At 40.4% G+C, this 26,655-nt stretch overlaps 1 protein-coding gene, 1 long non-coding RNA gene and 4 other non-coding genes across 6 annotated transcripts; 3 read left to right on the top strand and 3 right to left on the bottom strand.

Annotated features, from left to right (window-relative positions):
- Positions 1-1,319: 1,319 nt before the first annotated feature.
- trnav-uac lies at positions 1,320-1,392 on the bottom strand. The gene has a single exon. It is a non-coding gene; the product is annotated as a tRNA-Val (tRNA).
- Positions 1,393-2,351: 959 nt separating this feature from the next.
- On the top strand, positions 2,352-4,309 carry LOC124382970. Its single transcript, XR_006925147.1, has 5 exons — positions 2,352-2,439; positions 2,735-2,801; positions 2,960-3,075; positions 3,222-3,270; positions 3,436-4,309. It is a non-coding gene; the product is annotated as an uncharacterized LOC124382970 (long non-coding RNA).
- An 8,698-nt stretch (positions 4,310-13,007) lies between these two features.
- LOC124382969 (polyadenylate-binding protein 1-like) lies at positions 13,008-15,167 on the top strand. Its single transcript, XM_046845350.1, has 5 exons — positions 13,008-13,273; positions 13,731-13,863; positions 14,098-14,191; positions 14,362-14,599; positions 14,953-15,167. Exons 3-5 carry the CDS (start codon positions 14,138-14,140, stop codon positions 15,012-15,014), a joined length of 354 nt encoding a protein of 117 aa, XP_046701306.1. The 5' UTR covers positions 13,008-13,273; positions 13,731-13,863; positions 14,098-14,137; the 3' UTR covers positions 15,015-15,167.
- A 5,566-nt stretch (positions 15,168-20,733) lies between these two features.
- trnat-ugu lies at positions 20,734-20,807 on the bottom strand. The gene has a single exon. It is a non-coding gene; the product is annotated as a tRNA-Thr (tRNA).
- A 1,378-nt stretch (positions 20,808-22,185) lies between these two features.
- Positions 22,186-22,258, top strand: trnak-uuu. Its single transcript has one exon. It is a non-coding gene; the product is annotated as a tRNA-Lys (tRNA).
- Positions 22,259-26,013: 3,755 nt separating this feature from the next.
- Positions 26,014-26,085, bottom strand: trnap-agg. The gene has a single exon. It is a non-coding gene; the product is annotated as a tRNA-Pro (tRNA).
- Between the last annotated feature and the right edge of the window lie 570 nt (positions 26,086-26,655).

Genomic DNA, 26,655 nt, shown 5'->3' with positions numbered 1-26,655 from the left:
TGCCGGAGTCCCAACTGCACAGTGACATTAACTTTCATACAACAATAAGGACACATAATAATCCATATCCTTCTGTTCCTGTCACCCCACTTCTCTCTCTCTCTCTCTCTCTCTCTCTCTCTCTCTCTCTCTCTCTCTCTCTCTCTCTCTCTCTCTCTCTCTCTCTCTCTCTCTTTCTCTTGGTAGAGATAAACATGCTCCTGAGGTTCCAGTGACCACTGTTCCTGCCCCTCTTCCCTCCATGGATCTTCTTACTTCGTCCAGGCCTGCCTCTGGATAGTGTTCACTTCATTTGGAGGTCACTATGCTCTATATCTGGAATAAATAGACATAGGTGCAACCCAGACGAGGACGGGTTCCCTCTTGCATCTGGTTTCCTCTCAAGGTTTCTAGCTTTGCCATCTCTAGGAGTTTTTCCTTACCACAGTCGCCACCAGCTTGTTCATCAGGGACAAACATACTTATTAAGAACATATTAAATTTTTATCACCACATAATCTGTAAAAAGCTGCTTTGAGACAATGTTCATTGTTAAAAGCGCAATACAAATAAAAATTTATTGAATCGAACTAAATTGAATTAAATTTAATTCAATTGAATGATGGTAAGTGGGGGGAGTGCAGGGGATTTTTTTCTAAGATCTGCCACATTGTGGAACCTGTTGCTGACAAGGTTGATGTCCAGTGTGCATAAACATAAACATTTTCATGATTTTTCTTTAACAAAAATAAAAATACAAGTAAATGCTGCTAGTAGGAAATGAAAATCAGAGGCTCAAGAACTGGGGGTCGAACCTAAGACCTTCTGCATGTAAAACAGACGTTATGACCACTACACTTCGGAACCTGTTACTCGGAAGGCTGATGTCCAATCTGCAAAAATAGGAAAATCTGAACAATGTGAATTAAACTTAGAAAACTCACTGACTCAAATGTCGCCAGGTTTTGCCCAATAATAATTTTAGCCATTCAAATTAGTTTATTTTTCTAACATCGCTCTGTGTTTCACTACGGGAATCGCCTTTGGGCGTGACCAACTATGGAAGCTTCTATGACACCACATCTGTCTTGACAGGTCAACCTGTCTGTCCCACCCTTACAATGTCATTCATGCTTTCTTCCCATTAGGGACTACATTAAGCAATCTCAGCATATCCAGTTTTTAATGAGTTTAGGGAGGTTGCATCTCACCCGTGTCCTTCATTATATGGAGGAACCATCTTGAGCAGGGATCCTCACCTGATGTTCATCGCGTGCATGGGCCCCATAACTGCAATGGATGAAAAGCATTCCAAAATTAGAATCAGAGACTCAAGAGCATGGCTCCACTGGGGCTCGAACCCAGGACCTTCTGCGTGTAAAGCAGACGTGATGACCGCTATACTATGGAACCTGCTGCTGCAAAGGTTACATAAATAGAAACATATCTCTCAAAATCTATCTGAAAAAATATTAATTAAACTTGGAAAACTCACTGACTCAAATGTCACAATCATCACTGTTTTCAGTGTGTTAAGCTTCAGGTTTTTATGACTGCACTATGTCTCTCAGGCCTTTCTTCACTGAAGCAGCGTCATTAGCTGAAAACTGATTTTTAAGATTTTTTGAGTAGCTCCTCTTAGCCACTCTATGAGGATCAATGGTGAGGATTAATCTTCCTCATATTAATGAATGAATCATATACTACAGTATTTTTACTGAATCGATATTTCTGCTCATTTATGCTGTAGTTGACTGTCATCACATCTGCTTAACATGCAGAAGGTCCTTGGGTTAACCCCCAGTGGGAACAAACTAATACATACTCAGAGAAGAGATCCCCCTCTCTCTCTCTCTCTCTTTTACACACACACACACACACACACACACACACACACACACACACACACACACACAAATCTTTGTTCAAACCCCTGTACACAAAGCCATAGTTTTATTGTAGTTTATTGTAAGGTTTGAGTCATGATTGTTCAGATGGCACAGTGTAACAGCAATGACACAAACTTTACTTCACTACAAGAGCAAAAAAAGAAAAGAAATAAAAATAGTTTTGATTCTCTTATTCTTGTTTACGTCTTAAATGAAATAATATGGGGGTAATATGGGGTTTATGGGTTTTTTTTCCCCGAGGAGGGAAAAAAAACCCCATAAACCTCATCAAGACTTTATTGAGCGCCATAACCACCACGTGACCACTAGGCTGCGTGGCCTGGTGATGACGCTACATTCTCCGTATAAGTCCCGCCCCTTCTCTCAGATGATTGGCTAACACGATAAGAAAACCCTTCGTTGATTGGTTACATAAATAATGGGCGTGGTCAACAAACAGCACTGCATTTCGTCACTCTGGAGGTTTTTTTCTGTGTAACATAGCAACTATAGTAAACAAACCAGCGACTAATAAGTTTCTCTCTCTTCACGCCTTGCAGCTCGTTGAAAGGTACATGTCTCTCTCTCAGATAGATAGATAGATAGATAGATAGATAGATAGATAGATAGATAGATAGATAGATAGATAGATAGATAGATAGATAGATAGATAGATAGATGATAGATAGATAGATAGATAGATAGATAGATAGATAGATAGATAGATAGATAGATAGATAGATAGATAGATAGATAGATAGATAGATAGATAGATAGATAGATAGATAGATAGATAGATAGATGATGTTTAGTGTTAGATTTCAGTAACTATAATGAAAACTTCTCGTGTTTTTGTATTTTTGCAGTAATAAACCCACAAATGGCCACAGTTAATCAAGGTGGTGATGGACCATGGAATACTACAGTAGAAAGGTGTGTGTGTGTGTGTGTGTGTGTGTTTTGAGTACATGTGTTTTATCTTAGCAAAAAAAGTTCTCATCGTCTGTCTGTCTGTTCTCTCTCTCTCTCTCTCTCTCTCTCTCTCTCTCTCTCTCTCTCTCTCTCTCTCTCTCGCTCTTTCTCTCTCTCAGGATAGTCATAAGGACACACATGGAAATGGGAGATGCTCCTCCTAGAATCAATGCAACTGATGTTACTGCCAACAGGCTCAATAATGTAATCAGATTTCAGCTCAATCCAGACGTATGTAAGTATCTCCTCAAAGTGGATGCTGTTACAGAACTACTGTGAATGAGTGTGTGAACAAATGTAATTTAATCATGTCTCATTTCATCATGTTGGAATTTATGTTTTATTCTTTTATGTTAGATGCATTTTTTTCTTCTTTCTCAGATGATGTTATAGCCAACAGGCAGAATCCCAACATCACACCCAGATGCATGTAAGTATCTCCTCAAAGCAGATGCTGTTACAGAACCACCGTAAACGAGTGTGTAAACGAGTGTGTTAGATATTATTCAGCTAATGAAAATGTGATCGTGTATCATTTCATCATGTGTGAATTTGTATGTTTGATTTTTTTATGTGAAATGCTGCTTTTGTCTAGTTTTATATTGTAAGGAACAGAAACACAGAGTTCTGCAGTTACAGAGAAATAATCAGTTACAGAGTGATGCCATGTGGCCTCAATGTGGATTCTTTCATCCCGTTGTACTTCACCTTCATGGTACCGTAAACATCCTGGTACTTCTCCCACTCCTAAATCACAGCCATGGAACAGAAGAGCTTTAAACTTTACATCCATTTAATACAAAATAATCTCAGCATCTACAACTACAAATTAAATTTGAGATAGAATAAAAGTCCTTACGGCATGTGGAGGAACTCATCATGTACTGCTTAATGATTAATAAATTTCCCTCTTACTGCCATTAACCTGTTGCACTTCCTGTTAGTCTGAAGAAGTTCTGCCTCTTTCAGCTCAGCTGAGGCCTACACTTAGTCCATGTCTGATACCAGTTTGTAGATCTCACCGGTACTCTGGACACCACGTCCTTCCTCTTCTTCTCCTCTGCCTGGCTCAAAGAATTCTGAAAGTGCACCGACCAAATGCTGTCAGAATTTTTGTCTTTTACACACACATTCACATATTCCTTAAGACTGAGCAAAATCCAGAGAGACAAAAACATACTAAAGAAGAAGAACAAATACATCAGTTCTGCACAGAGCCTGAGAATTTGATTAAAGTGTTAACTGATCCATTTATTACACTTTTGTAAAGGTTTATTTCTCATATTACAAAATCATTGAATGCTACAATGTTCTTAAAAGATCTCATGACATCCTAACATTCGAGGGAAACCTCTGTTGAGAACATTGGAGGAGCATTGCTATAGTTTCTCAAACACATTTAGCAATTTATTGATTATTTTAAAAGCAAAAGGAAACCTGCAATAAAGATTTACAATCCTATAATAATCTATACGTCTATACATTATTTATTAATATATTTTATACTACAGCAAATGTATTGTGGGATTGTATATATTTTATTTTTACATTTAGGTAATATTGTTTAACGAGTTATTCCCTAATCTTATCTAAATCTAATTAATTTTAACAATGTACCATTAATACATTTTTTTATGTATGTGGATGACTGGGGATGGGCGGATTGTTCCAAAAGTATCGAATATTTTAGATGCTGGCATTGTATAAAAAGGATTGATTCTCTAATAGAAGTATCGATTCCATCTGTTTGTTTCAAACAAGTGAGTTAAGAATATTTTATTTTTGATATGCCATATAGTATATAAATATTTATAATGCTTAAATAGAGATGTAGTCAATGTCAATAGGAACTATATCTTCTTCCGCTGTACCACCCCTTATAATGACAGCATTCAGTCATTTGGTCTAGGCCAGGGGTGTCAAACTCAAATTCACAGTGGGCCATAATTAAAAACTGGGACGAAGTTGTAGGGCCAAACTCAATATTTATTGAAAAATGACTGCAATTGTGCATGTTTTCCGTCTCTCCATATGTGTAATGTTGGACCTTTTTATATTTCAAACTTTAGTTTTGCATAAACATTGAATCTGGAACAACCAAAGTTTAATATTATAAACACATAAGAAATTAAATTTGAAATAAAACACACATCAGTGCTATTCGTTTCTTATTATCTCTCTCTCGCTCTCTCTCTCTCTCTCTCTCTCTCTCTCTCTCTCTCTCTCTTTATAGCCTTTCAAATTCCTTTTTAATGAAAAAGTTTTTTTTACAGGGCAACAACACAACCTAAAATAATAATTTCCTTCAATTAAAAAAAAAAATCAATCTTTTAACCATTAACAGTTCATGCCTTGGAGTAGAAAAAATCCATAAAGACTTCATTCATTCAAGCTCAATTTGCTACACTCTGACTTACTCTGATTGGATGAAGTCAGATACCTGCATCTCTTCTTAGATGCAATGTGCATCATGTCTGGGTTTAGGCTCTGAGTTGAGGAAATCCTCAGGATTGAGTGAAGATGTTCATCAGTGAGACTCCTGAGTGGTGTTTTGTTCACAGTTACACACACAGATATGTGCTGGTGAACACAGAGAGCATTTGAGCAGCTTGGGCACAGAGTTGGAGCAATGTGTCGGGAAGGAAACATGAAAACTGTGCAGCACACACAGAGTCGTACTTTGACTTGAGCGTGTCTTTACACTGGAGTTTAATCAGCTTCATTTGGAGATTGGCTGGTGCGCTTTCCACGTCAACCCCAAACGGATTTCTGAGCAGATCAAATCTGCATTTCTGGGATTCAAAGTCGGCAAATCTCCGGGTAAATTCAGTGCTGAGTACGCAGAGTTTTTCAGCGCGGAGTTTTTTAGCGGTCTACGCACTAACAAAGCATTCTGGGATTTGTAGTATTAGCGGTATATGCGCTATATATTGGCGGGCAACTCTAATACACATTTGATATGATCTCGCGGGCCTGAGTTTGACACCCCTGGTCTAGGCAGACACAGTGCAGGTTTAAAAAGGGATTCGAGTGCATTGCTAAGATCATGACTGAAAGAAAAATAATAATAATCTAAAGTTATTACACACCAGTTAACAATTATGAAGCTTCATGTGACATGTCAAGAATAATACACCACTGTGGCAATACCACAAATATAACAAAGCATCTAAAAGTAAAACACCCTATAGAGCATGTCTGAGTACAGCTGAGGAGAGCAGAGGAGGAACACAGACACGACCCCCATCTTCTGGATTGATTCAGTTCTTGAGCAGAATCTTTTCAGAGAGTTTTACTTTATACCATACAGATTGTTTCAGATATGAAGATATTTCAACTGGACATTTTTCTTAAGTTATTTAAAAAAAACATTTTATACATATTAAGTATCGTATCGGTGATACTGGTCTTGAAAGTACTCTGTATCGGATTGAAAAGAAAATAATTGGTATCGCTCATCACTATCGACGACACCAGTTGAAATACTTGACTCTGTGTGGTGTGATGTGAAATCAGACACGGGACTGCAGACTGAAGCTCACTGGAAGTATTTAATGTTTCTTCTGATGAACACACAACAAATCAGCAGCCCCTGTGGTGATATTTCACTTATTGTTCTCTAAATATTAATGTGTGGTAGACTTATCACTATGTGCCATCACATTCATAAAAATATGAAAAATATGTGTAAAATATTCACACAGATAGATAAAGAAACCTCACACAAAAACTTCAGTGAGAAAAAATAAAAAATATATATATTTCGGCTCCTCCCTTTAGGGGGCGCCACAGCAGATCATCCTCCTCCACACTACCCTGTCCTCTATTTCTGCTTCTTTCAATCTATATATATATATATATATATATATATATATATATATATATATATATATATATATATACAACACCTTGTATCTGTGTTGTGCTGATTTGGTATCTTGCCGTACCGTTGAAAGTGTAGGCACGCACCTCGTGTTGTAAGCGAAGGTGCGTGCCTACACTTTCAACAGTTTACCTATCTTGATCTCTGGCCTCCAACCTTCTAACTGTCTAACCTTGTCAGACAGTTGTACCTATATTGGATCGTAGGTAATTCTCGGACAAAATATCCTAAACCAGATCCTGAGGAAGCCCCTTGGGACTTGATGAATCGTTGTGGTCTCACCTTTTATAGACAATTTAGCAGGGTGGACTGAATAACAACCTCAATTTATGACTTATCCCCGTGGTGGTACCTTTAAGTCTGAATACCTGAAGTCTGCACATTCCCAAATTTATGAAGGTTTGGGCGATCCTAACTGGGGTTATTCTTACATGGGTGATAGTTATCAAAAATGGGTAGAAATGAAACCAATCTGGGATAAATATCACTCTATACCAAACTCAAAAAGAGAACTTAAGTCTCTGCCCAGAATCGAAGCCAAGCCAAAACCATCTTTATCGCCAAATGTTCCACCCCCACCCTATCGGGATGGAGCGTCAGTGTCTCCTTCGGTCCCAAAGATCGATCCTCCTCCATGGCCCAAAACTCACACTAATGCGGTATGCGTATGGTCAAAGTCGGCCCGCGGCCCCAAAATTACATCCGCCCTCAATTGGGGACCCTAAAGACATTATCAGGGTTCTTCCATCCCCATCTAAACCTCTGCATTTCGTTGACATGCTAATGAGCTCTACCCGCCGTAATCAGTTTACAGGCGCAGACTATAGGTTTATCCTTCATGCAGTACTAGGAGACAGTTACGATGAAGAAACACTTCGACGAGGTGGAAGGGTCGAAACAAGTAGGAGCAAAACCACTTCTATTATTATCACTGGGCTGAGCAAGATGCTCTTTCAGAGTTAAAAAAGGAGTTGACCAAATTCCTACTCCAGCAGCAGCAGGCCAATAGAGATTTCTCTCAAGTAACTGACTCTAAACATGAGAAGGGTGAAACTTCTTCCAAATTTTTAACCCGATTTAAGGAGACTTGGACTTTATTGGGAGGGATGGAGTTAGAAGACGCAGACAGTAACCCTCTGTTCCTCACGACTTTTATGCATAACTGTCGTCCAGAGGTACAGAAAGTCCTGAAGTATCAGCTCACCAATCGTAGTAACCTGTCCTTCCAACACACACATTTTTCTGCATCATCGTTTTGTTTTTTTTGCCTGATTGTCCATTTAATATCTTGGGCCGAGATCTCATGAGTAGGCTGCACATTTCTCTCACCTTTTCCGGCTCTAAACTCACGGTTTTAGTTCCTGATTCTGCTCCTCTGTCATTTATTTCTAACATGAGCATTAACGACTGTTTTCTCTGTAACACACAGAAATTACCACTCCCTTCTTAACTGGAAGAATTGCCATCTCTCCTCTGGGCAGAGCATAAGGACGATGTGGGCTTGGTTTATTGTCCTCCTTATGAAGCTAAACTAAAACTTTTGCATCCTGTATTTTTTAAACAATATCCTCTCTCTGAAACAAAGTTGCAGGGAATAGACTAGATCTTGACCTCTCTGTGACAACAGGGTGTGATCAAGCCGTGTGCGAGTTCCTACAACACACCCGTTAACCCGGTTCCTAAACATCTGTCATATAGAGATCATCAAAATTCTAATCACAGTCAATCACAATCTATCTATCTATCTATTATTGAATATTTTCCATGAAGTGAATACAGGGAGAAGAAGAAACAAAAAGAACATCAAATCAACATTAAATATAACTAAAGCAAATAAAGATTAATAATATTTATACAGAACTAAGCAAAAAAGCATGCCTGTCCCTGCCACTAGAGGGCAGTGTGAGTCAAGTCAAGTGGCTTTTATTGTCATTTTTTACTATACACAGTGGTACACAGTACACAGTAAAAACGAAACAAAGTTCCTCCGAAACCCTGGTGCTACACTAAACAACAAAACAACATAAAGTGCATCGAGTGCAGCCTGGTGCAAACAGTGCAAACAAAAGAACAGTACAGACAGACAGAGTGCAGACAGACAACACAAGACAAGACAAAAGAAAAAACCAAGTATAGCGCCGACTAGTAAACCTACTGTATACTTAAATATACAGTACTGTGTGAGGAGAAATGTAAAAACTATACCCAGGAGAAAGTACAGACAGAACAGAGCAATGTAGTGCAAAAAAACAGCAGCAAGGAGGTGCAAAGACAGCATGTAAACATTTACTGAATACAAGGTACAATAATAATAAATATATAAATGGTGGTGGAGTGGATCGAGATGAGTGATGATTGTGTTTAGTCCAGGTTGTACAGTTCAGTAACAGTAACACACAGTGAGTGTGTGTGTGTGTGTGTGTGTGTGTGTGTGTGTGTGTGTGTGTGTGTAAGTGAGTGTGTGTGAGTTCTGTTCAGTTCTTTGTGTTTAGAAGCCTGATGGCTTGTGGAAAGAAACTGTTACACAGTCTTGTTGTGACGGCCCGAATGCTTCGAAGCCGTTTTCCTGATGGTAGGAGGGTGAAGTATGTGTGTGAGGGGTGTGTGTGATCATCCACAATGCTGTGTGCTTTGGATGCAGCGTGTGGTGTAAATGTCCATGATAGAGGGAGAGAGACTCCGATGATCTTCTCAGCTGTCCTCACTATCCTCTGTAGGGTCTTGCGATCCGAGACGGTGCAATTCCCAAGCCAGGCAGTGATGCAGCTGCTCAGGATACTCTCAATGGCCCCTCTGTAGAACATGGACAGGATGGGGGGAGGGAGATGGGCTTTCCTCAGCCTTCTCAGGAAGTAGAGACGCTGCTGGGCTTTCTTGGTGATGGAGCTGGTGTTAAGTGACCAGGTGAGGTTGTCCGCCAGATGAACACCAAGGAATCTGGTGCTCTTGACGATCTCCACATAGGATCCATCGATAATCAGTGGAGATTGGTCACTCTGTGCTCGTCTGAAGTCCACAACCATCTCTTTCGTTTTGTCCACGTTCAGAGACAGGTTGTTTGCTCCACACCAGGCAGTTAACCGTTGCACCTCTTCTCTATATGCTGACTCATCATTCCTGCTGATTAGACCCACCACGGTCGTGTCATTAGCAAACTTGATGATATGATTCGAGCTGTGCGTTGGTGCACAGTCGTGAGTCAGCAGAGTGAACAGCAGTGGACTGAGCACACAGCCTGAGGGGCTCCAGTGCTCAGTGTGGTGGTGCTGGAGATGCTGTTCCCGATCCGGACTGCCTGAGGTCTCCCAGTCAGGAAATCCAGGATACAGTTGCAGAGAGAGGTGTTCAGGCCCAGAAGGTTCACACAGCCCTGAGGGGCTCCAGTGCTCAGTGTGGTGGTGCTGGAGATGCTGTTCCCGATCCGGACTGCCTGAGGTCTCCCAGTCAGGAAATCCAGGATACAGTTGCAGAGAGAGGTGTTCAGGCCCAGAAGGTTCAGCTTCTCGATCAGGTGCTGAGGAATGATTGTGTTGAATGCTGAGCTGAAATCAATGAACAGCATTCGTACATACGAGTCCTTGTTATCCAGGTGGGTGAGGGCCAGGTGGAGGGTTGTGGAGATGGCATCGTCCGTGGAACGGTTTGGACGATACGCAAACTGCATGGAGTCCAGGGAGGGTGGAAGCTGTGTCTTGATGTGCCTCATGACGAGCCTCTCGAAGCACTTCATGACGATGGGAGTGAGCGCGACGGGACGATAGTCATTGAGGCAGGAGACAGTTGATTTCTTTGGCACAGGAACGATGGTCGTTGTCTTGAGGCACGTGGGAACAACGTTACTGCTCAGGGAGATGTTGAAGATGTCAGTGAAGACATCTGCTAGTTGTTCTGCACATTCCCTGAGCACTCTGCCAGGAATGTTGTCAGGTCCAGCAGACTTCCGTGGGTTAACTCTGCATAGAGTTTTCCTCACTTCAGCTGTGGTTAGACAGAGCACCTGGTCAGTGGGAGGAGGGATGGTCTTCCTCGCCACCACATTGTTCTGTACCTCAAACCAGGCGTAGAAGTCGTTCAGCGCATCTGGGAGGGAGGCGTCACGGTCACAAGCAGGTGATGTGGTCTTGTAATTCGGGATCACCTGGATACCCTGCCACATGTGCCGGGTGTCTCCACTGTCCTGGAAGTGGGCGTGGATTTTCTTCGCGTGCGCGCGCTTTGCCTCTCTGATAGCACGAGACAGTTTGGCCCTTGCTGTTTTTAAGGCCGCCTTGTCCCCTGTTCTGAAGGCAGAGTCTCTTTGTTTTAACAGCGCACGCACGTTTGCAGTCATCCACGGTTTCTGGTTGGAGCGTGTAGTGATGGTCTTGGAGATGGTCACATCATCAACGCACTTGCTGATGTAGCAGGTCACTGATGACGTGTACTCCTCCAAGTTGATGGAATCGCCGTTGGTTGCAGCCTCTCTAAACATGTCCCAGTCAGTGCACTCAAAACAGTCCAGAAGAGCAGAAGTGGCTCCTTCAGGCCAGGTTTTCACCTGTTTCAGAACTGGTTTAGAGCGTCTGATGAGCGGTCTGTATGCTGGAATAAGCATAACAGAGCAGTGGTCTGAGTATCCGAGATAGGGGCGGGGCTCCGCACGATACGCGCCGGGGATGTTTGTGTAAACAAGATCCAGCGTGTTTGCTCCTCTCGTTGCAAAGTCCACATGCTGATGGAGTTTAGGAAGCACAGTCTTGAGATTCGCATGGTTGAAATCTCCGGCGATAATAAACAATCCGTCGGGGTGAGCATTCTGCAGGTCGCTAATAGCGCCGTAGAGTTCACACAGTGCCTCCTTAGCATTAGCACTGGGAGGAATGTACACTCCGACAATGTAAACAGTGGTGAATTCCCGTGGTAAATAAAAAGGTCTGCATCTAACAGTCACAAACTCCACTAGCGATGAGCAGTAGCATGAAACGAGCACAGAGTTCTTACACCATTCCGTGTTGATATAAACACACACGCCACCACCGCGAGTCTTACCGCACAGAGCTGCATTTCTGTCGGCTCGAAACACGGTTAGCCCGTCTAGCTGGATGGCGGCGTCTGGAACTCTGTCGCTGAGCCACGTCTCCGTGAAAACAAAGACGCAACAGTCTTTAAACTCTCGCTGTGTGGTTTGCTGGAGTCGGATGTAGTCCAGTTTATTATCCAGGGAGCAGACGTTGGAAAGAAAAATGGACGGGATAGCCGGCCGGCTAGGGTTAGCATTTAGCCTAGCACGGACACCCGCCCGCTTGCCGCTTCCGCTTCCTCGGACAGCGCTGAGGTCTCTCTCCGCCACCGGCATCAGGTAACACTGAGGGCTGGGGGCCTGGTCTTTGTGGCCGAGGTCGCAGCAATCCGAGGTCGCGAAGGTTGTTAATAAGATCATCATGCAGATTGTTGGTTGCATGATGCCTGTACTGTAACAGTGTCTGGTGGTCGTACACATGAACACAGCTGACTCTGGTGTCCATGTATTGTGGAAGGTCTATCTGATTGATTAAGGATCAATCAGAGACTGATTAAGGATGTGACCTGTGTGTTACAATTCATCTGTTTCTATAACCAACCACAGTTATGATGATGATACTTATAATTATTATAATTCTTATTATTTTTATTATTATAATTTTGGGGGGCTGATGTAGTGGTTCGCATCATGGTCGCATCATGGTCTTTGATGCATGTCTTTTTGGGTTCAAATCTACCCTCTACCTCTCCTTTATTAGTGTAATTACTGATAGAAAAAGTGAAAAAAATTTTAAAACAACTTTCATGCAAAAGATCTTGTGGCTAAACCATGTCACAAGAGCACCTCAGCAAACTCGCTGTCATAAATATCAACCATGCAATTGCTGGTCAGATTTGCAACAATGATGTAATTGATGACTTTGCATCAAACAAAGCAAGAAAGGTCTGTTTTTAGGGAAATTCTTTTGTAGTGAAAATAACTTTCTTTCGGCTTCTCTCATTAGGGGTCGCCACAGCGGATCATCCGTATTCGTGATCCGCATGTTCGATTTGGCACGTTTTTACGCTGGATGCCCTTCCTAACGCAACCCTCCCTATTTATCCGGGCTTGGGACCGGCACTAAGAATGAACTGGCTTGTGCAACCCTAATGGCTGGGGATGGTTCCCTGACTGGGAAGACCACTAGACCACCAGGGAACCCACTTTGTAGTGAAAAATTTATTTAATTACTTTTTTGTGTGAATTGCAAATTTATTATTGTTTATTTTTACATTTTATTTATTTGTGTATTTAATTTTTTTTATGTATTTACTGTAAAGTCTTAATAAAGATAAAGTAAATGCAGATTGTTATTAGTTATTTATCTTTTTAGGTGGCAGCAGGATGGGGGCAGGTCATGACGTGGTTCACCCATTCAAGCTAAAAGCACCTCTGCTGCCAATTACCATTTTTATCTCTATTTTTGTCTGCCCCTCTCGAGTGATGGCATGGGAGTAAACATGAATAACCTTCTACCTTTCCCCAAATCATCCCCTCATTCCATCATGTGTAAGTAGCACACACTTGCAGTAGGATAGATTCTGTATATCAGAAATTTAAAATGATCATGATACAAAGTCTACTGATAATTTAACAATCAATGGCTGTTTCTTCCAATGTTATAAATCACTATATACTGCTCCTTTATCTGCTGACACTTCAACATTAGAGGACTTTTTTTAAATGTATGTATTCCTACAATAAGTGTAGGTACGGCATTACAATTGGATGAGTCTATATCTGATACAGAAATAGCCTTAGCAAGTATGCCCTCTGGTAAATCACCTGGACCAGGAAATGAAAATCTTAGCAAAAACTCTGGCCTGCTGTCCGGAGAAAGTTCTGCCTTGTGTTATTTCACCTAACCAAACAGGCTTCATCAAGAACAGATACTCTTCTTGTAATATTGGGCACATGTTAAATGTTATATACATATAACCCATCTCTATCTGACACTTCTTTGGAGGTGGTGGAGCAGAAGGTGGAGGAGCAGCTGGAGGAGGAGCAGAAGGTGGAGAAGCAGATGGAGGAGGAGCCAATGATGGTGGATCAAAAAGAACAGGCTGAATTCCTTTGGACTTTTGGAGACTTTAGAGAATGTGAGAAAATGTATAACTGAGTGTAGATAATCAGGTAGATTATTATTTATGAGTATGACTTTGTTGAAGGTGTTTGTCTCACCATAAATCTGATTATCATGAATCACACAGCACAACTTTCTCAAAAGTCCAATGCTGAATGTTCATTTTGTACACCTGTGTTTTTTTTCTGTTTTTTTAAGCCAAAGAAATGTAAATGAAGTCATAATTACGCTGGATTTTGTTGTTCTGTAGACAGTCACACTGCTCCTGAGAAATCTGGACTGTACTGTGGATGACGGACCTGTACGAAGCGTTCCTGAGATTTGGGACTGTCCTCACTGCACAGGTCATTTATAACTACTGATCCTTACATTTTATTTATTTCCCAGTAACTTAGGGTTTCCTCCCCGTACTCAGCTGGAGTATTTTCTGAATGTGGAGAGCTCTGATATTGCAAACCCCTAACCGATTGATGTGCATTCTTTGCTTTGTGTTTCTGCTCGCTGTCCCGTACAGGTCATGATGGAAAATGGACGCTCAAAAGTCATCGGGTATGTGACGTTTTCATCTGCTGATGAGGCTGGAGTAGCTATCTTGGAGATGAACGGCAGGGTGCTGGGCAGTAGGACTGTGTACTTAAGTCCCTCTCAGACCACCCAGGGACAAAGTCACGGCATGAAGGTAGAAACCATCTCGCCTTCAAAACCCTGCCCAGACCCAAGACCCAACGCCAACAAGAACATTCATCCACAGAGTGATTTGTTCTTGCCTTATAGAAACATCACCAGCGCAAAGGTTACTTACAATCACTAATCCCTATAGTTTATTTCTTTCTCAATAAAGTGTTTACTTAGGATTAGATCCTCTATTATACCAGAACCAGTGTACACTTGCAGCAAGTTTCTGCTCTCAGAAAATGACCTTTCAAATAAAAGTGCTTCATTGTTCATTCACCAGTGAGAGCAGAACGTTGATAATAAAAGAACACAGATGTTCTGTTTATATTATGGGATACAGACAGTGCTTGTTATTTCTCATGGTTTTCTACATGAAAGTGATGTAATGCTCATGTTTTTGCTTTCTGTATCTCCTCACTCACTCCTACAGGTGGTACTGCACAATGGACGGTCCAAAGGCTTTGGATTTGTCCGATATTCCTCTCTGAATGAAGACACTAATTAAATTAACTCATGAAGTCATACTGTCCTCATAATGTCCTACAAAACTTTACTAAACACACACTGTGTACCGGTCAAACACACACATTATGTAAAGTAACACATCGCTGTTTTTCTCTTTCAGGTCATCATGCTGTCGGTCTGTTCCACTGGATTAATTATTTTATTTTCATAATTTTACTTTTAATTAAATCTTTAATTTTTTTGATAAAAAATTGTCTTTTAGTACTGTAAATAAATATGTAAATAACTAACAGTAGGAGGTGCTTCATTATTGATCATTCTAAAAATTCCTCTTAATACATGAGAACTTTCATTAGAAATGAAAGAGAAAGAGAGATAAAAGCGATGGCATTGGGTAGAAAGCTGGAGTTTCACTAATTGTTCTGAAAATAGTAGAAAAAAGAACAGAATAAAATAACAGATGCAACCCGGTGGAATTAGAAAGAACACACACCGGCAACAGAATATGAATTTTCTCATCTTTGGGTTTTATTCTGATGACTGTTTTTGTAAGAATTGACAGAAAAATATTAGTTATGTAAGGATGGCCAGATCTGTTCATGGCACCAGACCCCGAGAACTGCCATGCAACTTCATGAGGCCAGACCCCGAGAACTACCATGCAACAAAACAATAAACCTTCTAATCTGATGAGAGGATCTCTTTAATCTGAGGGGAGAAAGCCATTTGTTCAGCTGCCCAGTCACCCATCCTTGAGCCCCCTCTTTCGCTCTTGGGGAGATGGCCGGATCATGGAAAGGTGACTGAGAGGGTCCCGGAATTTAAGCTACTTTACTTACATAATGCAGTAATTACATTTTAGAAATGTATACATTTTACCTTCACATGTTTAGTATCATTTTAAAGGTATCAGTGTGATTGGAAATATGATCTCATCAACATAGATCTATCCATCTATCAATCTCTACCCATCTGCCTGCTTGTGGCAAAAGTACACACATCCTTCCCTTAAGTATAAGTACAGATATTCAGGTTTTAAAAGACTCTGGTAAAAGTTGAAGTTCTGACTATACTTTTTTACTCAAGTTAAAGTGAAGAAGTTTGCGCTTTGACATGTACTTAATTAGTAGTAAAGGCTACTTTTTTACTTGTTTTAGTGTCACACTGGTAACTGGACCTCACATATTATTATTAGGGCTGTCAATCGATTCAAATATTTAATCACGCTGTTCTAAATGTGAAGAGAGATGACAGAGACGGCAGAAAGCGCCCTCTATATGTTTTCTTTACTTTACAAAAGCACAGCATTTTGTTGTTATGATTGGGTACAAAAAAAAAGATATTCAAATGATGTGTTTCTCTGATCTGTACGATGTTGAGTTAAAATTTTTTTCAGCCGACGTCTGTCATTTTATGTATGGATTCGGACACCTAGCCCTAGACCAACAAGCCGTGCTGTAAAGTAACCAAAAACTTTAAGGTCTCCAGTCAAAGCCGCCCTCTGTACTGCAGGAAACAAAAAGGCTCATTAGAGATTTGAACTTCATTTTTGTAATAAAATGTCACTGTACACTGTTACATGGTGCTACCTGAAATGTAAGATCGGAGAAGAGCTAGACTATTCAGTCCAACACTTGCCATTGATTTACCACTGGATTGACACTACACCCTGCACAAGGTGAAGGGAAGGTGAGATCCAAACAGCCAGAGGTCCAAGATTCTTTTTGTTTCTTGGTAATTAATTTACAGACTGTTCAGCATAAAACCAGAGTAATTTCAATGTGTTTAGGCAATTTTGGGCTCAGTAGCTTCAGGAGAAGAAATCGCCCTTGAAGGATTTCAATCTCTTCGGTGGTGTGAGGAAACGTACAGCAAGCGAGAACCAAGTTATCAGCCATACAGCGTTATTACAGCTTGTGTTTGCTCACAAAAGTTTATTCAGTGTAAATCTAAGACTCATCCCAGAGTTGAACTCTGGACCTTTCGCACCCAAAGAACCATACCCCTAGACTAACGAGCCAGGTGATGGGAGTTAAGCTCATGGCAAAGGCCAGGGTAACCTCATAAAATGCAAGGTCTCGTAGAGAATTTGGTTGTTTCTGGACCACTAATGTAACAAAGAACCTAACAAGAACCAAGTAGCCACATTTCAAATTGATTTGCCACTGGAATGATACTATAGCCTGCACATGTAGGTGAAGGGAAGGCGAGATCCAAACAGCCAGAGGCCCAAGATTTGTTTTGTTTCCTTTTAATCTATTTACAGACTGTTAAGCATAAAACCAGAGTAGTAGCTTTGGGAGAAGAAGCAACTTTTTCGGGATTTCAACCTCAGAAAGGTTCATTATTGATTTGAACTTGATTTAAACTTTTGTAATAAAATGTAACTGTACATTGCAAATACATGTCTCCTGTTCTCCATGCTAACATTTTATAACAGTTACTGTTGCTTTTGCTTTTAGAGTGCAGAGCAATGTCAGGGAGAATTGGTCCTATTTCAAACCATTAGTTATGTAGTGAATTGTTTTCAAGGTTCTCATTGAAGAAAGTGCAATGCCATTGTGCTACCTAAAATGTAAGATAGAACTGAAAGGGAGATTTCAATAACAAAAACAGAGTAATTTAAAGTGTCCAGCCAATATTGCCCTCTATTACTATAAGAGATGAAAGAGCTCTGCAGGAGAAGAGCTAGACTATTTAGTCTAACACTTGGCATTAATTTACCACTGAAATGACACTACACCCTGCACATGTAGGTGAAGGGAAGGCGAGCTCCAAACAGCCAGAGGTTGAAGATTCCTTTTGTTTCTTTGTAATCTATTTACAGACTGTTCACCATAAAACCAGAGTAATTGAAAGGTCGACAGGCAAGTGTGCCGCTACCTTTAGAGGAATTTCCGAAGCTGTTTTTGTTGCTGTCTTTTTTGCAAAGGTTGTCTGTGTTTCCATGATGGATCATCGCAGCTGTGGAAAAACGACAGTGGCAAAAAAATTTGCATCCTGTTTTTATATGTGCATGACTGTTGACAGTCAGAGGGCAATGCAATGGACTGCCAATTCTGCACAGCCTGTTGTGTGTTTTTGTATCACTTTGTTCTCGAGCAAAAGTCTTTTGTTAAATGTGTTTCGTGCATGCCGCTGACATTATGGCCGGCTGCGACAGCATCTCCTCCACAATCTGGCAGTCCTATCTCCCAGCTTAGCTACTAGTAGCGTGGCCGAGCGATCTAAGGTGCCGGATTAAGGCTCCAGTGTCTTCCGAGGCAGGGGTTCAAATCGCATTTGCTTTTGGTCAAATACAGTAGATTTCCTTCCGTAAATACTGCAGCTGGTCCAAAGCCTAGACCCGTCGAGAACAGCACACAGTTTTTCTTTCAGTTTTTCAAGTTTAGCCTTTTTTAGTCAAAAAATAATGATTTCTGTTTATTTATCCAAACAACCAAAACACACATATTAAGCTTTTTTTCAGAAAACAATAAAGGACTGGATTATGCAGATCAGTGTACTCTGTACAGCATTGTTGTGAAATCGGTTCTGTTCACTTGTTCACATTATGCAATACACTGATTTATTTTTAGGTTACACTTTTCTTTCACAAACGCTGTAAATAAGAGCGTGTCATGGTTCATCAAAGATCCATCTTCTAATTGAATTATGAAGATAAAATGGCACTATAGAAACAAAAAAATACGGAATCTACATGACTGGGGGTCTAAGAAACACATGCTTTTTTTGGCAGGCTGGCCGAGCGGTCTAAGGCACCAGCCTCAAGGTTCTATACCTTCTAGGAAACTAAGTGTTCTGGTCTCCACATCGAGGCATGGGTTCAAATCCCACTTCTGACAGTGACTTTATTTTTATTAGAAATCAAAACAATAATAAAATAATTATTCTCCTTTGTCTTTCAAACACAGACATACGGAATAAACAAGTAGATGGTTACCTAATAGTCGGAAAGACAGACAGAAAAACAGTCAGAAAAAAACTGTTAATACAGACAAGCAGGCATATGGATAAATGAATTAGACAGATCAATAGATCGATAGGAAAAACTCAGCCATTAGGGTTGCACAAGCCAGTGCACTCTTAGTGCCGGCCCCAAGCCCAGGTAAATGGGAAGGGTTGCATTAGGAAGGGCATCCAGTGTAAAACATGTGCCAAATCAAATATTAATCAAAATTTCATACTGGATTGGTTGAGACCCGGGTTACCAACGACTGCCACAGGTATTGTTAGCCAACAGGGGTCAGGGGGGAAATGGGCTTCTTTTGGCCAAAGGAGGAGAAGAAGTGGAGGAAGACGTCTACAGAGACAGCAGGGAAAGGAGAAGTGGAGGAAAGTGGAGGTTAGGGTTGGTACTATGACTGGTAAAGCTAAAGAGTTAGCTAATATGATGGAGAGGAAAAGGGTAGATTTGTTATGTGTTAAGGAGACCAAGTGAAACAGCCTTGAATTATACACTAATTGATTGTTCTTCCTTGGAAAGTGTTCACCTGTTTGGGGAGGGGGCGCTCCAGCGCTGCTCACAAAATACAGAGACTCTGTACTACATTTTCTGTATACCTTGTAACATAAAGACCACTGATTCAATTCAATTCAATTCATTTTTTTTTGTATAGCGCTTTTAACAATGAACATTGTCTCAAAGCAGCTTTACACAGATAATGTGGTAAATAAAAGTAAATATGTTCTTAGTAAGTAAGTTTGTCCCTGATGAGCAACTGTGGCAAGGAAAAACTCCCCGAGATGGCATAAGGAAGAAACCTTGAGAGGAACCAGACTCAAGAGTGATGTCTCTTTCCCTTGGTCCTTCTTCTCCACCGCGTCCAAAGTGTTTTTCAAACTTTCAGGTAGTGCTATTTGGGTTCAGATTTCCCGTCCTGCTGTAAGTGGATCCTCCTGGTTGTTGTGCTTCTTTCCTTCTTGTTCCACGCCCTTGTCCATTGTTGTTTCTTCCTTTTGTGTTGTGATTTCCTTTTCTCGCTGCTCACCGTCTCGTTCATGCAACTGCCCATTCCACTCCTCACACTCAGTCCATTGTCCGGGTGCATTTCCTGCACCATAGCTATGCCCATCACCGTAGATCCGTACATTTATAAACAAAAAAAAAAACATGAAAACAAAAAAACAGAGAAAAAAACAAAAGAAAATAAGGTTAACCCAAAATCCCTCCTAAACAGCAAAAGCTGCTGGGAGGATGAAATGAAACAAATAGTACGAAACACTGAAAAAAAAAGACAAGAAAAAAAAAAAAACGCTACAAACAAACAAGGTGTGGTGAGCCTCTATCACCTACTGAAGCCAGAAAACTTTCTCTAACAAGCAGCTCTCTAGCACCTCTCAGTACGAGAAGCACAGACATGACACATAGCTTTTCAATATACCTGGTGTACAATGAAAGCTACTAGCAAGACGAGTAAAAAAGCACAACAATATATAGCTCTACCACTAGTCAAGAAGTCCAATGCTCTATCCATTGCACCACAGAGACCTACGTTACACAGGGCTGTATTTTACTATCTCAGAAATGTTCATCTTAATGGACGGCTCATAGTTTGATTAAAAACAAGTTTTTTTTCCATTGCTAACAAATACTAGCAAGCTTTTAAAAGAGTCAGAGCAAAGCTTGCAATTCACCATTTAGTTCCCCAGAGAAACCATATAATCCACTTGCAATGTTATATGTCAAGCAATAAAGAAAAAGCTGGAAGGCACTCAACTGGAAGCAGGAAAGGACAACTGCATTAGGCACTGCTGGGATTCGAACCGAGGATCTCCTATTTACAAGACAGGTACTTTAACCAACTAAGCCACAGCACCTCAATGCAACTTGTTGAATACTCAGCCAGCTGTTGTATGGAAATTCTTTGCTATTAGATTTAGGAAAATAATATTTCATGGAAATATGCACTCGAGCTAAAAGATAATAAGGCAGAAGCATTAATTAGATTTTTGTCTTAATGCTGTCCTACCATTAATTTAAGACTTGCTAAGGTGCTCAACATAACTAGATTTGTATTTTATCATATTTTAAGATACATATTGAGAAACAATAGCTATGTCAGGAACAGTTTTAGGTCATGTTTTTTCAGTGTGTATATATACTTCTGTTATCTGCATTAAACTGAAGAAGAACATTTGTGCCATTCTGTGTGCTGTGTGATTCTTCCCTGATCAGAAAAGGCACCACGGGCATCGTAGATCGCATGGGAAACCTCTCCAAGAATTAAGTTTTTGTTTGATATGTTAAAAATTTGTTTCATTAGCAAATGATGGTTTAGTCTCACAGTGGTAAGCATCCTTTATAGTGTTAATTATGACCAACCAATAGCTCTGACAATAGTCATCTTTGTTTTCAATAACCCAAAAGATATTCCCATGATCCTCCCATGCAAATATCATTGGTTCAAACATACTTTAATTGTAACATTATTTGACGTGTCACTGAAACTTGAATTGTGAATACATCTTAGTCACTATTTGTAGAGTTATCTTTTTTTGTCAGCTAGAGCAAATTGACAAAGTTTGGGAACATGTTGTAGGAGGGTTATAATGTACTAACGTTAATTTGATGAGACAGACTCCACTTTGGACAAATTCAGTCTCCACATTAGACAATCAAAGATAGAGCAGCTGCTAAAAGAGGCCAAAAAGCAAGAGCCCTGCAACCATGACCTCGACGTGATTTGAACACGCAACCTTTTGATCTGGAGTCAGACGTGCTCCCCACATAGCACAGAGTTGGCTTTGCATGTTTCTCATCACGGTTGCAATGACAAATTGAGTCTGATAATCACATTGCAGGCTCTGACATTTTCCCCTTTTGAAGTCCCTGATTGTTGGTGTAATTAAGATTCAGGAGTTAGTTTTCATATCTACAGGAAACAATCTGTTACACCATACAGTGAAATAATGAACTCAGTGTCAGTCATGTGGTCTGTGATGAAATGTCAAGTTTGTTTTCAAAAAGCTGATGCTATGTGTTAGACTATGGACAAAGATTGACAAATTAGTTTCTTGAATACTGCTGATGAACATGAAATAGGGGATAACCTTCATGGTGGGCTTCTTTCAAGAAAGGCACATTAAACAATTGGAGAAATATTTAAGAAACTCCTGAGATTCACCCTCTCTGAGCAAGCGCAGAGACAAGTATTTTACTGAGGCCAGGTGTCTCAACAGCAGACATGTGCGCAGAGCCTGGATAGCTCAGTCGGTAGAGCATCAGACTTTTAATCTGAGGTTCCCGGGTTCAAGTCCTTGTTTGGGTGTTTGAAAGCTAACAGTTGTTGGTTCTTATTGGTGGGAAAATCAAAGCTTCTCTGAATCTTCCCTAAATGCCTTGACCCTTCCTCTTGCACAGAGTACCAGCTCTGACCTTCCAGATATTTTCCAAGTCTTACCCATACTTGAGTAAATAATGGTTTAGACACACTGTGGTAAGCATCTTTTATGGTGGTAATGTTGACCAACAAATGGCTGTGACTATAGTCATCATTTTTTGAACCCAAAATATATTCCCATGATCCTCCCATGCAAATAACATTGGTTTAAACATACTTTAACTGTGACATTATTTGACGTGTCACTAAAACTTGTTTTGTTTACTACAGTTTCTAAGATACACAACAAAAGTCCAGAGTGAGTTGGATTGCTGTGCTGTTTGTTGACCATGCCCATTATGTCTGTAAACTAAACAATCAATGCAGGGTTTGTTTAAAGTTCTAGCCAATCATTGGACTTGTACAGAGTCTGTAGGGGCCTACTGAGTGACGTCATCACCCGTTTACTGCGCTCAACAAGGTCCTGTAAAGTTGGTGTTTTATTTATTTATTTATTTGTTTGTTTGTTTGTTTGTTTGTTTATCTATTCATTCATTTTTTGCATCCACGCCCAAATTTATTTATTATTTGTGTATTGTTATGTAATGATTAATTTGTGACGTAAACAACACGAAAAATTACAGAAAATATTTGACAAATTTTTTCTGTAAAGTTTAAATAACATTACATTACATACATACATAATAAAGCATTTATTTTCCTTTTTTTGAATATGAACTGTTATTTTTTTTCTTTTCACAAATCTTTTGCTCAGCAGCTCTCAGTGTCTCTCTGTTTTTAGTTTCATCAATACGTCTGGTAATTGTGTAATCTGAGAGGAACTTTAGCTATTTCTTTAACTGCGTCAGGGCCGAGCATCTTGTTGACAGCGGCTTTGCAGGCAGGTAGCATTAATGTCTCTGCCACAGTGTGGGGCTTTTTTTAATTAGGCTACGAGTTCAGCTACTAGGTAGCTCACTTTGAGATCTCTCTCATTCACCTTTGTGTTTGTTTTTCATTAAAGTTGGCATCATTAATTCTATTGTCATAATTAAACAAGGTCATTATTGCGCCACCTACTGTCACCCAATTACTGTATATGGTGGAGTATTTTCATTACTCTGCCAGTCACTACTTTAGAGGAACAGCCACTAAACAATGCAAATGATTTTCAGTAACTCAATAATAATTTTTAGAGCAATATAAGACCAGCTCTCTCATCCACACTGCCAAATACATCAGTTGTTTGTACAGGATGAAGGCACTATAAAATTCTCATTACAGTTTTAAATGAAACCTGACACACTGCTCACATCCTCACACATCTCCTTAATAGGCCAGATGTGTGAGCTTTTCTACTGCACTCTGGTCTGAGAGAGAGAGAGAGAGAGAGAGAGAGAGAGAGAGAGAGAGAGAGAGCATAAACATATAAAACAAACAAAAGGTTATTAATATTTACACAGAATTAAGCAACAATCGAGTACTGACAGTGCCACTAGAGGGCACTGTTTTTGGTCCTGTGTATTTGGGTGTGTTATAATTTTTAATTTTAGAGCATATTGGATTAAATAACTTTTGCATGTTTTTAAGTGCTTTTCTTTTTCATGTTTTCTCCCTGAAGCATTTACTAAGAGCTTACGAGCATCTGGGCTGAAGCAGAACAAGATCACATTCAAGCTCGTTCCCTCAGCCGTCACCAAGTGCCTTAGATCAGCTTCCTCCATCATCAGATAAAGCCTGAAAATGTGATCTCATTATAAATATTTTTTATAGATTACATTTATAACATTGTATATTTTTGTAGATAAAGAAATAAAATACACAGTAGATCTGCACAGCGTTACTCATTGTCTTTAATAGTTTATACAGTGGCAGGTCTTCAGTCCCAATCCCCCTCTTAATAACATCATTATGATGCCACAGCTATAGAATTATACAGATATGCAGTATAACAGAGCGCTGCATCACAGACATTTCATACAGCGTGAATGAATGCCGTTAACTAAAGCAGGAAACCCAGTGAATGTGGCGGTGCAGCTGTGGCTGCAGTGAAAAGCAGACTTGTTGAATTGTATATTCAACAAGTCTGCTTTTCACTGCAGCCACAGCTGCACCGCCACATTCATCATCTCTAGCAGAAGCTTGAATATTAACCTAAATATTAAATATCCCAGAGTTTCCATGCGCTCTTATGCATTTTTTCCTTCCTTTGCTTTTCCGGCTCCTCCCTCCATTCACAAACCAGCATCCAACCATCACAAACCAGCGTCCAACCATCGCAAACCAGCATCCAACCATCATAAACCAGCATCCAACCATCATAAACCAGGATCCAACCATCACAAAACAGCATCCAACCATCACAAACCAGCTTCCAACACTCAATTTCCTGGAGGTATTGAACCCTGAGTCTTGTACCTTTTAAATATTAGGCTGTCTGTCTGTCTGTCTGTCTGTTTGTCTGTCTATCTATCTGGCCATCTTTTTGTCTGCTTTTTTGTTTTTATCTATATGTCTGTCAGTCTTATATTTTTTTCTGACTGCTTGTCTTTTCTATTTACAATGCTGTCTGTCTGTCTGTCTGTCTGTCTGTCTGTCTGTCTGTCTGTCTATCCATCCATCCATGCATCCATCCATCAATCCATCCATCCATCCATCCATCTGCCTGCTTGTCTGTATCAACTGTTTTTTTCCTCTCTGTCTCGGGCTCATTGATGGATGTGCAGACTTCAGGCAGAACCTTGCGTAGTCATGGCTGCGTGGATAAGGTGACGGACCTAAAATCCGTTGGGGTCTCCCCGCGCTGTGTTAAAATCTTGCCTACACTGTTTGTGATCTTAGTTTCTTACAAATTCCCTGCAGATTGTTAAACCAGAACACAGCTCTTTAACACTGCAGCAGCACTTTTATAAGTCAAACCCGTATATTATTAAACAGCGAACATAATATGTCCAACTAAGAGTGGGGAATCGACTAGAAGGCGAGATCCAAACAGCCAGAGGTCCAAGATTCTTTTTGTTTCTTTGTCATTTTTTTACAGACTGTTCAGCATAAAACCAGAGTAATTTCAAGGTGTTCAGGCAATTTTGGGCTCAGTAGCTTCAGAAGAAGAAATCGCCCTTGAAGGATTGCAATCTCTTTGTTGGTGTGAGGAAACGTGTAGCAAGCGAGAATGAAGGTATCAGCGATACAGCGTTTTTACAGCTCTTGTTTACCCACACAAAGTTTATTTAGTGTAAAACTAAGACTCGTCCCAGAGTTGAACTCGGGACCTTTTGCTCCCAAAGCAAGAGCCATACCCCTAGACCAACGAGCCAGGTGATGGGAGCTCAGGTCTAATGGCAAAGTTTGGTACACCAGGGTAACCTCATAAAATGTCCACACACGAGCAAGGTCTCGAGAATTTGGTTGTTTCTGGATCACTAACAAGAACCAAGTAGCCACATTTAAATTGATTTGCCACTGAAATGATACTATACCCTGCACATGTAGGTGAAGGAACGGCTAGATCCAAACAGCCAGAGGCCCAAGGTTCGTTTTGTTTACTTTTAACTTTTACTTTTTAGCTTTGGGAGATGTAACAACCTTTCCTGAATTTCAACCTCTTTGGTGCTGTGAGAGAACAAGCAGCGAGCGAGATCTACGTTTTCATTGATGCAGTGTTTTTGATAGCTCTTGTTCACAGTTTAGTCAATGTAAATCTTGGGCTCGTCCGGGATTTGAACCCAGGACCTCTCGCACCCTAAGTGAGAATCATACCCCTAGACCAACGAGCCAAGCAAATGCAACTGAGATTGATTTGCAACTGGAAGGGCTTTGCACACAAAGTTGAAGGGCAGGCAAGAACCCAACAGCTGGAGGTCCATGGATCTTTATGGTACCTTTTATGCAAAGTAAAATCCTGGATCGAAAACCCTGAAAAAAAAAAAAAAAAAAAGCCTCCTTGTGGAAGAAGTGTCTACTCATATGTCACTGCATATGACTGCATCAGCTGCCTCTGTAACTGCAGGAAACAGAAAGGTTCATTAGTGATTTGAACTTGATTTAAACTTTTGTAATAAAATGTCACTGTATATTGCAAATACATGTCTCCTGTTCTCTATGCTAAAATTTTGAAATTTTGAGTTACTGTTGCTTTTGCTTTGAGAGTGCAGAGCAATGTCAGGGAGAATTAGTCCTATTTCAAAGCATCAGTTATGTGGTGAATTGTTTTCTGGGTTCTCATTGAAGAAAGTGCAATGCCATTGTGCTACCTAAAATATAAGATAGTGAAGAGAATTTAGCTCGCAAAAAAGGAAATATTTATGAGTAATTATACAGGTAGTCGTCGACTTACGACCTATGCA

The sequence above is a fragment of the Silurus meridionalis genome, chromosome 3 (genome assembly GCF_014805685.1).
Source record: "Silurus meridionalis isolate SWU-2019-XX chromosome 3, ASM1480568v1, whole genome shotgun sequence".
In the NCBI taxonomy this organism is placed as follows: Eukaryota; Metazoa; Chordata; class Actinopteri; order Siluriformes; family Siluridae; genus Silurus; species Silurus meridionalis.
Note: the sequence above shows the minus strand (reverse complement) of the source record. Positions and strands in the feature narration are given on the sequence as shown.

Bases quoted from the DNA above. Each gene is read 5' to 3' on its own strand.
- LOC124382969 (XM_046845350.1), top strand. From the start codon at position 14,138: ATGACGGACCTGTACGAAGCGTTCCTGAGATTTGGGACTGTCCTCACT. The intron at 14,192-14,361 runs GTCATTTATAAC...TGTCCCGTACAG, and splicing joins GGACTGTCCTCACTGCACAG to GTCATGATGGAAAATGGACG. The intron at 14,600-14,952 runs GTGATTTGTTCT...TCACTCCTACAG, and splicing joins CAAGAACATTCATCCACAGA to GTGGTACTGCACAATGGACG.